Below are 12,591 nucleotides of genomic sequence, written 5' to 3' on the forward strand. Positions count from 1 at the left end.
AATAGAGTCTTCACAATACAGTATCTTTACGATAAAATGCAATGTAGAAGGGTTTAATTATTGTATTAATAACAGTTTGATTGTAGGAGAAAAACAAAGAACATACAAATGAACTCTCCTTCACACACAAACACAACCACCTAAATTCCTATTCCGTCTGTGTTTCTGCATAAAAGCCCTCATCAGCTGGGAAACAGAACTAGAGTCAATGCTATGTTATTCCAACCAGCTAACAAAGGGAAGCACCTATTCAAACATATTTCTGCTTCCATGCTCCTTCTGCATGCAATAGCTCACATGTTCGAATTCTACTTGTTAATATTCTGCAGGAATAAAATAGTCCCCTGTTGCGCGTATGCTGGGACAAGCAGACAATGCCTTGGCAAACCCGTGATATTAGCAGCAAGCACAGAGCAAACGGCCGGTGTTCTCATGCCTTCTAGCTTGGTGAGACCTTGGAATCTTTACTAAGATCCACGAGTTAATAAGAAAAGAATGCATTAGATGGAAAACATGAAGATAAAGGGCACATCTGTGGTAAATGGTGGGTTGCACTCTAGCACTGCAACTGCGGGATTCTCATAGGTGGGAATTCACTGGGGTAACTGCTGACTGGATATAGAAACACTATATAAGGTTTGCATCCACTCAATAAAATGATCTTGGTTTTCGCCTCATCAACAGAGTTCGTGCCTTAACCACTACATATGGCACCCATCTTGAGAGGAACCCACACCTCTCAGAGCAAACCCTGATATTCAGGGTCAGAACCGCTGGAGAGAAGCGACCATAGCGATGCCCAGTTGGATGGATTTTGGCCACTGTGGAGCACTGACGCAGTCTGGATGAGTAAAGCCTTACAGTGAGCAACTGGGAACTCGGGAATAATGGGGTCTTCACTATCCGTGGAGGAGCAGAGTACCCTTGATATCTTAAAATCAAGTTTAAAGAAACAAGATGTTACGTACGCTGAGCAAGAACTCAGGACTTTGTTGAAATGGATACAGAGTCAGGATCCAGGTTTAGATGTGACTGCTGCAGCTGATAAAAAAAGTACGGGATGCCGCAGGATTTAAATTGCGGGACAAGGCTACCAGTGACGACCCTGGGGCAGTAAGCCTGTTATGAACCTGGAGGTTAATGGCTGAATCATCAAAACACTTGAGATCATGCAAAGATTTAGCAGGACCACAAAAGAGGCAGGAGGACAGTATTATTCCGTATTCGGAGCCCAGTACAGGGCCATCAGCGGCTGCCAATAATCCCTTCGATCCGGGGCCAGCAGACCATGAGAGAACTTTGATTTATTTTCATCCGCAGAGGTGCCGTGACCTTAACCAGCTACAAACTTTTCATGAGATTCGTTGGCGGGAGGCCAGAGACTCAAAAACCTATAGAGAAAGTACTAACTGCTCCGCCGCCACCATGGTTGGGCCGCTGCCCTGGGCTGAGGCGGGGCTGCCTGCTGCTGCTTTCTGTAACCCAGGCAGTTTTGGAAACGACGTTGGTGGCAGTTCAAAAATCAAGCCAGTTCAAATAATGTAAAATTACTACAGACGCAGCTTTTTGGCTTATCAAACACTTATAAAGATATCAGATGTCAGAAAGTTGAAACAGGCACCAACTGTATATGGCATTTATAGACAGATTGAAGAATGCGCTCGACAAGCAGGCAGACAATCAAGCAGCTAAAGAGGCCTTAATTTTACAATCAGCAATAGAAAATCCCAATGATGAATGTAGAAAGATATGGTGCAGTCTGAAAAATCCTACAACAGCAGCTGGGATCATTAACCTATCAAGCACAGCTCATGGCTGCTGCTCTGACTATAAATCAGGACAGAAAGACGTTCCGTTACAGATGCAGCAAAGAGAGACATTTTAAAAGAGACTGCCACACGCAATGCCAGGATAGAGGGCCTAAAATCTCCCCTCGGTGTGGAAAGGGTAAACATTTTGCCAGTTGATGTAGATTAAAATACATTAAGAACAGGACAGTACTGTCAAAAAAAACAGGAGCAAAGCGTGGTTCAGAGGCACGTACCGACACAGACGCCTTCACGGCAAGCAGCAGCTGTCACCTCAAAGCAAGAACCAGAGGCATCACCGAGATAGACGTGATCACCACCATCACAGTAGTGCTGCAATTGTCCGCAATTCACACAATACCACGGAACGTAAAAGGACCACAGGGAGGTGGCTCTAGTGCCTTGTTATTAGAGGGATTATCAATAATTTGGTTGGGAATCTTTGTTTTAGCTGGGGTCATAGATGCAGGCTTTACTGGAATAATTCAAGCAAGGGTACAGAGGCCGCTTCCACTAGTGTTATGAATATCATACCCACTAGCATTAATACCAAAGGATAGCCAGATAGCACAATCCATTTTGTTCAAAGCAGCTGTGTTCCAAGCTGACTCTAGAGAACGTGGCTCACAAGGTTTTGGATCCACGAGAGACCCTGAAATACATTTGGTTTAGTCCTTACAAACTCAGCATCCTATGTCGAAGTGCACATTAAGTTTAAAAAAGGAGGAAAAGCCAGAACATCTTAAAATGGCTGAAGTGCAACCCTTCGTTGTGCATGTTCCACTAATCTTGTCAGGGGGAGATGTGTCAAGTGAAATGAGAGTAAGCATTGGAACGATTAAAAAGTGAAAAATTGGGTGCATTGCAAAAGTTAGTGGAGGAGCAAATAGATCACGGGCATATAGTCCCAACTACATGCCCTTGGTCAGCAGAACAGGCTGACTGGGGAAGTCCCACTGGACTGGAGGCTGGCTGATGTTGTGCCCATCTACAAAAAGGGCCGCAGGGAGGATCCAGGGAACTACGGGCCTGTCAGTCTGACCTCAGTGCCAGGAAAAGTCATGGAACAGGCGAGCTTGAGTGCGATCATGAAGCACATGCAAGAGAACCAGGTGATCAGGCCCAGTCAACATGGGTTCATGAAAGGCAGGTCTTGCCAAATTACCCTGATCGCCTTCTATGACACGGTGACCCACTTATGGCATGAGGGAAAGGCTGTGGATGTATCTTCTTGAACTTCAGTAAAGCCTTTGACACAGTTTCTCACAGCATTCTGCTTCAGAAACTGTCACCTCTGGCCTGGACAGGCGCACACTCTCCTGGGTGGAAAACTGGTTGGCTGGAGGGTCCAGAGAGTGGTGGGAAATGGTGTGAAATCCAGCTGGAGGCCAGTGACAAGTGGTGTCCCCAGGGCTCAGTGCTGGGTCCAGCCCTATTCAATGTCTTTATCAATGACCTGGATGAAGGCATCGAGTGCACCCTTAGCAAGTTTGCAGACGACACTAAGCTGGGTGGAAGTGTTGATCTGATGGAGGGTAGGGAGGCTCCAAAGGGATCTGAACAGGCTGGACTGCTGGGCTGAGACCAATGGCAGGAGGTTTAACAAGACCAAGTGCCGGGTCCTGCACTTGGGGCACACAACCCTGGGCAGCTACAGACTAGGAGAAGTCTGTCTAGAAAGCTGCCTGGAGGAGAGGGACCTGGGGGTGTTGGTTGACAGAGACTGAACATGAGCCAGCAGTGGCCCAGGTGGCCAAGAAGGCCAATGGCATCTTGGCTTGGATCAGAAATGGTGTGACCAGCAGGTCCAGGGAGGTTCTTCTCCCTCTGGACTCGGCACTGGTGAGACCGCTCCTCAAATCCTGTGTTCAGTTCTGGGCCCCTCACCATAAGAAGGATGTTGAGGCTCTGGAGCGAGTCCAGAGAAGAGCAACAAAGCTGGTGAAGGGGCTGGAGAACAGGCCTCATGAAGAACGGCTGAGAGAGCTGGGGTTGTTTAGCCTGGAGAAGAGGAGGCTGAGGGGAGACCTCATTGCTCTCTACAACTACCTGAAAGGAGGTTGTGGAGAGGAGGGAGCTGGGCTCTTCTCCCAAGTGACAGGGGACAGGACAAGAGGGAATGGCCTCAAGCTCCGCCAGAGGAGGCTCAGGCTTGACATCAGGAAAAAGTTTTCCACAGAAAGGGTCACTTGGCAATGGCAGAGGCTGCCCAGGGAGGTGGTTGAGTCACCTTCCCTGGAGGTGTTTAAAAGACAGGTAGATGAGGTGCTGAGGGACATGGTTTAGTGTTTGATAGAAATGGTTGGACTCGATCATCCAGTGGGTCTTTTCCAACCTAGCAATTCTGTGAACTAATAGTCTTGGAACACACCTGTATTTGTGATAAAAAAGAAATCCGGAAAATGGCACTTACTACATGACTTTTCTAGACAAACTACAGGAGGTCTTGAATAAGAAGGCAGGCAATATGGCCACTAGAGAAGTTTTTGCTTAAACAATTAGCCTTAGAGAACGCAAAAATGGACTTAGTGCACTGTTATCACCTGTTACAGAGATTGTTTGTTCTACCGGAACTGATGCCAACTTTATGAGAGCAATACAAGCAACAGCTTGGATGCCTATGCCTCCTCACTTTGTATCAAAGGGCACTAGAATTACTCAGCTGATTTGTTTTCCAGCAATTTTACCCCATGCAGAAAATCACATAGGGGGAGACAGAGGCTTTAGCCTGACTGACCAGTCCGTGATTCTATGAACACAGAGACTATAAAATCATGAACCTCCTAAGTAGGACACTCATAAAGCAACGAAGAACAATGTTTTCCCAGAATTTAATTACTTGTTCTGTTATTATTGACTAGTCATAACCAACATCGTATGGATGTATTCAGCTAGCTTTGAAATGAGTGGCCATGCGTGTGTGTTTGAAGCGCTTCAAACGTTTGTAGGGCTTACAATTGATTTTGATTAATCTTAGAAATAGATCTCTGGGACCTTTCAATCTCAAATGTCCACTAAGCCGACTAACAGATAGATTCACTTGGGGATCTTTGGAATGAAAGGCTTCAGAAGGAAAAATTTTAAAACACCTAGCAAAACAAAAAGAAAAGGAAAAAGAGAAAAAAAAAATGAAAAAAACCCCAGCCTTGCAGCTGTGTGTCTGTTAGTGTCCCCCGTTCTCGTTCCTTTCTCCCTGAATGTGAAGTTGTTTTTTTCTTCTTCGCTGAAGTCCAGAGGAGTTAACGGTGTTATCTCTCTAGGGGAATGCCAATTTGTGAGAATACTCTGCATTCCAGTGTCCATTATCGGATCAGCAACTGCTGGGCCCTGGCACAGATAACCTAGGGATATTAGGCCAATGAATAGAGGAAAATTTAAAAAGATTCATTACAAATTATTGAGTGGATATTTTACCACATCAACCTTAAAAAAACCATAGTAACTAGACTTGAAATGATGACAGTGATAATCACCAAGGGAAGAAAAAGAAGCGTTCAGTTATTAGGCCAGGACCCGACAATCATTTATATCCCAATGACAAAAGAATATGCTAAGTGGTGCACTAACAGAATGTCCAGGAAGTATCGATATCCACTTACCAAGTCATAAATTGTTTTCCACTTTACAAACAATAGAGATAGAACAGAAACCCTTATGTAGACAGCAACTGGTTCACGATCCTACAATATTTACCGACGGCTCAGGAAAAACAGGAAGAGCAGTACTAATGTGGAAAGAAAATGGACAGTGGGCAAATAAAGCCTATGTAGTAGAAGGATCAACACTAATAGCGGAATTATACACAGGGCTGAAAGCCTTTGAACGGCATCATAGTCCCTTTAATTTAGTTACAGGTTGACAGTATGTAGCCAGAGTAGTACAGCGTATAGAAAAAGGATGGTTGAAACAGGTAAACAATAAGTGCTTGTTTCTAATGTTAAAGCAGTTATTGTTTCAAGTCACAACGAGAAAAGCAGAATTTTATGTGATGCACACTTGGAGTCACACATCACTTCCAGGATTTATAGTCAAAGAGAACAGAATAGCAGACAGGCTGACAGTAGGGGCAGTCCAAGGCCCACGACCAAACATTATTCAACAAGCACGAATGTCACATAGTTTTATCACAAGTCTGCCAAGGCACTACATAGGCAATATAAAATTTCATGAGACTTAACCCAGAACATAATAAAACATGCCTAGATCGTCAACAAATAACATCACTACAACCTAGAAGAGCCAACCCAAGGGGATTAAGCGTTTTACAAATTTGGCAAATGGGTATTACTCACGTACCTGAACTGAGAAGCCTGAGGTATGTATATGTTTTGATTGACATGTATTCAAATGCAATATGAGCAACAGCACGTAAAGGGGAATCTTTAAGGGAAAGAATAGAAAGGAAGGCAAAGGAATAGAAAGCCCAATTAATAACCTTTTCACAGCATAGAACTAGTAGTGGAATAACATGCAGTGGTAAAAGCCTTTGAACGGCACCATAGTCCCTTTTAATTTAGTTACAGATTCACAATATGTAGCTAGAGTAGTGCAGCATATAGAAAGAGGATATTACAACTGAATGAAACCTAAATTTGCTGGAAGGAATAACCCATTTTTTTAAGGCTAATTGCTATTTTTGTAGACATTGCTTGACTTTTTTGGGAAAAGGGCAAAGAAACTGAAAAATGGCTGCTGGATGCTGTAGTTAAAAATCTATAATTTTAGTCATAATGAGAAGTCTATTTTGATCCTTGTATGTAGAAGAAACCTGAGGTAAAGGTAGTTAAAAATCACATTCTAGCAATACTATGAAGAAACAAATTTTCCATCTGAAGCTTTATCTGTAACCTTGAGGAATATATGATTTTAACATAATAAAAGTGTGCCCAGATTGTCAACAAATAACGCCATTACAGCCTGGAGGAGTCAGCCTGAGGGGATTAAGCATTTCATAAATTTGTCAAACAGATATTACTCACATACTCGAATTTGGAAGACTGATATATGTACATGTTTCGATTGACACACATTCAAACGCGATATGGCCAAAAGCACGTACAGGGGAATCCTCAAAGGAAATAGTGAAGCATTTTGTCAAGGCATTTGCAGTCTTGGAAATTCTCACACAGGTTAAAACAGACAACGCGCCAAGATATGTAAGTGACCAACTTAAGAAGTTTTTTCAAACCTAGGGAATAACATGTCACAGGCATATCGCATTCTACACAAGGACAGGCAACAGCAGAAGGAGCCTATCAGACGCCGAAGAATATATTATTAAAATAAAAAGGGGGAATGAATGGTGAAGCACCACAGAACAGATTATGGAAAGCACTGTATGTATTGAATTGCTTAAATGTGCAAGAGAATTAGGGAATAGAACAATCACCTGTAGTAAGGCATTTTTTCGTCTTTACAAACAGAGGGTCAGCAGCCTAACAAGGAAGGAGCCAAGCTATTATTAAAATCTTTGGAATCAGGCCAATGGAAATGACCATATCAGTTAATAACATGGGGTCGAGGATATGCTTGTGTTTCCACAGGTCAAGAACCCAAGTGGATGCTAGAGCAGTGTGTCCATCTATATTTAAGGAGAGATGGCAATTATGACGAAGATGACAGTGGTACCAATATGGAAAACCATAATGCTGGGTCTGTATCAGCAGTCATGGACGGGACAAGAATTTTGAAGATGAACGCTGGTTGAAAAACTTGTTATAAAAGATTTTTGGATCAGAAAACTTGTTTGGTGGATAAGGACTGACAAGCTAGCTAAAGGCTTCAATCAAAATCGCTTTTCTTTGCATTAGCATACTTCTGTGTATCTATAGTAAGATATTTCTATGCCTAATCATGTGTCTATCACGTTTTCCATGAAAGGTGCAATGAGCAATCGATAGTTTGTGATGTTTGTAAACAAAGAAGGGGGAGATGTGGGCATGAAAGATTTCACTGTGGCATGTGTGCTGGGACAAGCAGCTGATGCCTTGGCATACTTGTGATATTAGCAGCAAGCACAGAGCTAATGGCCGGTGTTCTCATGCTTGGTAGTTTGCTGGCACCTTGGAATCTTTACCAAGACCCATGAGTTAGTAAGAAAAGAATGCATTAGATGGAAAACATGAAGATAAGGGGCACATCTGTGGTAAATGGTGGGTTGCACTCTATCGCTGTAAATGTAGGTTTCTCACAGGTGGGAATTCACTGGGGTAGCTGCTGACTGGATACAGAAACACTATATAAGGTTTGCATCCTCTCAGTAAAGGTGATCTCGCTTGTTGCCTCATCGACAGTGCCTTAATTGCTACAGGCAGAGGCTGCCCAGGGAGATGGTGGAGTCAACATCCCTGGAGGTATTTAAAAGACGGGTGGATGAGGTGCTATGGGGCACAGTTTAGTGACTGATAGGAATGGTTGGACTTGATGATCCTGTGGGTCTTTTCCAACCAAGTAATTCTGTGATTCCAGTGTCCCTTTATCAGATGAGCAACTGCTGAGCCCTGGCACAGACAACGGTGAATGGGGTTTTAGCCAGATAATAATGGAAGTATAGTTATAAGGGAATAATGAAAGCATAGTCTTAAGGACCCAAAAAGGAATATGCCAATAACAATACCCTCTGAGATTAACAGACTGCAAAGGAATAGAAAGCCCAATTAATAACCTTTTTACAGCATAGAACTAGTAGCGGAATTACATGCAGTGGTAAAAGCCTTTGAACGGCACCATAGTCCCTTTTAATTTAGTTACAGATTCACAATATGTAGCTAGAGTAGTGCAGCATATAGAAAGAGGATATTACAACTGAATGAAACCTAAATTTGCTGGAAGGAATAACCTATTTTTTTAAGGCTAATTGCTTGACTTTTTTGGGAAAAGGGCAAAGAAACTGAAAAATGGCTGCTGGATGCTGTAGTTAAAAATCTATAATTTTAGTCATAATGAGAAGTCTATTTTGATCCCTGTATGTAAAAGAAACCTAAGGTAAAGATGGTTAAAAATCACATTCTAGCAATACTATGAAGAAACAAATTTTCCATCTGAAGCTTTATCTGTAACCTTGAGGAATATATGATTTTAACATAATAAAAATGTGCCCAGATTGTCAACAAATAATACCATTAAGTGAACACGTTTGTCGCCTCATGGATGGAGTCCGTGCCCTAACCTCTACAATACTCATTCCTGGGATCTTCACTACCTACAGTTACATCACAGAGAAAAGGAGAGTAAAACAGATCTAGGTTTCGAATGACACTTTGCAATCAAATGTTAGCTTTTCTTTCCCCATTTCAAAGTCAATACAACAATCTTGAGTAAAAGCACAAAGGGGAAATGAAGTCATTTGCTGTACCTCTTCTCCTCCTTCATCTACCAAGGTCCAGTTTCCAGATTCTTTCCCAGATGAAGAGGAACTTTTCCTTTCACTCGGTTTCATATGGCACATGAAGTCCACACGATTTCTGTTTTAATGTGAAAAATCAAGTTTATAAATTATTAGAAAACTAAAAACTCTGAATTAAGTCATCTTTTACTTAACAGCAGATACTGAAAAAACAGATTACAGAATCATAGAATAGTTTGGGTTGGAAGGGACCTTAAAGATCATCCAGCTCCAACTAGATATAAGATCAAGAAGCTAACAAGCATGTTACAAAGCTGGCCAGCAGAGAAGGACCTGATGGTGCTAGTTGACAGTGGCTGAACATGAGCCAGCAGTGACCCAGGTGGCCAAGAAGGCCAACAGCATCCTGGCTTGGGTCAGAAATGGTGTGGCCAGCAGGACCAGGGAAGGGATTGTCCCCCCGTACTCGGTGCTGGTGAGGCCACACCTTGAATCTTGTAGTCAGCTTTGCGTTTGCCAGTACAAGGAAGAAACTGAGGGCATGAAGCACATCCAAAGAGAGGCAACAGAGCTGGGGAAGGGTCTGAAGCACAGGAGTTACGAGGAGCAGCTGAAGGACCTGGGAGTGTTTAGTCTGGAGGAGTCCGAGGGGAGACCTCATCGCTCTCTACAGCTCCCTAAAAGGAGGTTGTGGCAAAGAAGGCACTGGTCTCTTCTCCCATCTGACATGCAATAGGACAAGAGGAACTGGTCTCAAGTGGCACCAGGGGAGGTTTAAACCAGATATTAGGAAAAAAATTCTTCACTGAAGAGCTTGTAAAGTACTAGCACAGGCTGCCCAGGGAAGTGGTGGAGTCACCATCCCTCAAGGTGCTTAAAAAATGTCGAGAAGCGGTGCTTAAAGACATGGTTTAGTGGTGGGTTTGGCAGTGTTACGTTAATGGTTGGACACAATCTTAGAGGTCTTTCTCAACCTAAATGATTCTAGACCCCTATGTTAAAATTTTAACATGCAACTTCGTTCTCACTTGAACTACACCAGCAGAGCTCTGCACACCAGGACACAAAACTCCTACACAGTATCAACCTCCTCATCTCTGTGAACTTACACTCTAGACAACATGAACATATTACAAATTAAAACCAAAGATACTGATTTCACAGACCAAATTCAAAATTCAAACTTGTTCCAAACATGCAGCAGCTCTAACATATTTGAAGCCCATAACAGTTTTCGCTAATGACTGATTTTATTAACCAGTTTCTCCAAGCACCATGTATTCCTTCTAGATAAAAAAGGATGAAAAATAAATTAGGAAGCCCAAAAAGCATATGTATCAAGGTAGCTAACCCTTTACTCAGGCCTTCTGTTGCACAGCCAGTATAACAAACAGCTCACCAAGCTATTCGACTACTGAAAGCAAGCCACATCACACTGTGCACAGTAGGAGAACACACCGGAAAGGCTGTATTTGAAGACAAATGAGTAAAAATAGCTTGAAATAAAACTGTGAATCTCCAATTTGTGCCTGGTTTTATTACTTTGGCTGCAATTAACTTTCAGGGTTTTACAAGTAGATCTTGTGCCATGTTTCCTACTCTGAAATAATCAAGGAGTACCCGTAAAATCACATTCATACTTACTTGACAGGAGACATAAGCAAGGCAAGAGATTGCATGAAGTGAAAGACACCTGACGGGTTATCCAAGACTTTGATCTGAAATTAAATGCAAAAATCTAAGTAAATCTAAGTAAGCAAAACAAAGGACAAATTAGATTTAGCAAAAAATTCAAATTCTGACTTGCACATTTTTCACCAGCTTTTTGTTCAGACTAAACAGTACACCTAGAAGACAGTGCCCGTGTATTTGCAAGTTGTCCAAAAGAAGTACTTGCAGAAATTAAAGGAGGAAAAAAAACATCAGAAGTTCCACAAGACCACAACCCCTGCTTCTCATGTACTTCTGCCCACCAGAGGGAACAAGGATGTTGCACACAGGGGAAGCTAGAATGCTGCCAAGTTAGGTTAATGACCTTAAGGGTCTTTTCCAATCTAAGTGATTCTATGACTCCATTCTATACTTTTACTCCACTGCTTGCCTTTCCCCTGTTAGTGTAATTGCAATCTTTTTTCTATGGCCAGATTTCCAACATCCTCCCTCCAGGAGAAGCAAAAATGTTCTTTGCAAAAACACCCCAGTGCCTTTGGATAGCTGCACTCCCTCTGCCCTATACAAAGCGAACCCTTGCCCTTGAAATTACCTAACTAATAAACCTTCCAGGAAAAACAGTCCATTCAACACACATGATAAAATCATGGAACAGTTTGGGTTGGAAGGAATTTTAAAGCTCATCCAGTCCCAAATCCTCTGCCAAAGGCAGGGACATCTCCCACTGGATCAGGTTGATCAAAGCCCCATCAATCTAGCCTTGAACACCTCCAGGGATGGGGCAGCCACCACTTGCCTGGGCAACCTGGGACAGAGACTCACCACCCTCACAGGAAAACATTATTCCTAATATATCACCTAAATCTCCCCTCTTTCACCTTAAAACCATTCCCCCTCATCCTGTCCCTGCACTCCTTGATAACGAGCCCCTCTCCAGCTTTCCTGCAGGTCCCCTTTCAGTACTGAAAGACCAACACCATGTCTACTCAGAGCCTTCTCCAGGCTGAACAAGCCCAACTCTCTCAGCCTGGCCTCATAGCAGAGGTGCTCCAGCCCTCAGATCATCTCTGTGGCCTTCTCTGGATCTGCTCCAACAGATCCATGTCCTTCCTGGACTCCAAAACTGAATGTAGGACTCCAGGTGGCATCTCATGAGAGCTGAGCAGAGGGGTAGAGTCTCCTCCCCTTGCCCTGCTGCTCCCACTGCTTTGGATGCAGCCCAGGATATGGTTGGCCTTCTGGGCTCCAAACACATTGCTGGCTCATGTTGAGCTTCCCACCCCACAGCAGCCCCAGTTGTTCTCTTCAGGGCTGCTCTCAATTCACTGTTCACCCAGCTTATATTTGTGCTTGTGATTGTCCTGTCCCTGTCCCTGTGGATGGCTTCCCTTCCCTTGAGTGTGTCAACACAGCTTGGTGTCACCAACAAAGTTGCTGAGGGTGCCCTCAATCCCACTGTCCACATCTGTGATCTCAGTAGAACACCTCTTGTCACTGGTCTCCTCTTGGACATCAACATATCAACCACAACTCTGAGTGCAACCATCCAGCCAATTCCTTATCCACCAAAAGTGGTCCATCCATGAAATCCATGTCTCTCCAATTTAGAAACAAGGATGAAGTGCAGGACAGTGTCAAGTGCTTTTCACAAATCCAGACGGGTAACATCAATTGCTCTTCCCTTCCTTATCCACTAACGCAATAATCTGTTCTTCCTCATCCTTTACATATCACAGAGCTGGCTCCAATCTCACTCGTCTCATACAT

General features: G+C 43.3%; 1 protein-coding gene across 3 annotated transcripts in view; it reads right to left on the minus strand.

Annotated features, from left to right (window-relative positions):
- Positions 1-12,591, minus strand: part of EPG5 (ectopic P-granules 5 autophagy tethering factor) — a 71,073-nt gene that overhangs the window by 47,057 nt on the left and 11,425 nt on the right. For all 3 annotated transcript variants that reach the window (XM_069880361.1, XM_069880359.1, XM_069880362.1), the window contains 2 exons: positions 10,798-10,871; positions 9,163-9,271 (listed from right to left, as the gene is read on the minus strand). In XM_069880361.1, the coding sequence (XP_069736462.1) occupies positions 9,163-9,271; positions 10,798-10,871 (183 nt within the window). The remainder of the gene's footprint in view (positions 1-9,162; positions 9,272-10,797; positions 10,872-12,591) is intronic.

This window comes from Phaenicophaeus curvirostris, chromosome Z, assembly GCF_032191515.1.
Source record: "Phaenicophaeus curvirostris isolate KB17595 chromosome Z, BPBGC_Pcur_1.0, whole genome shotgun sequence".
NCBI lineage: Eukaryota > Metazoa > Chordata > Aves > Cuculiformes > Cuculidae > Phaenicophaeus > Phaenicophaeus curvirostris.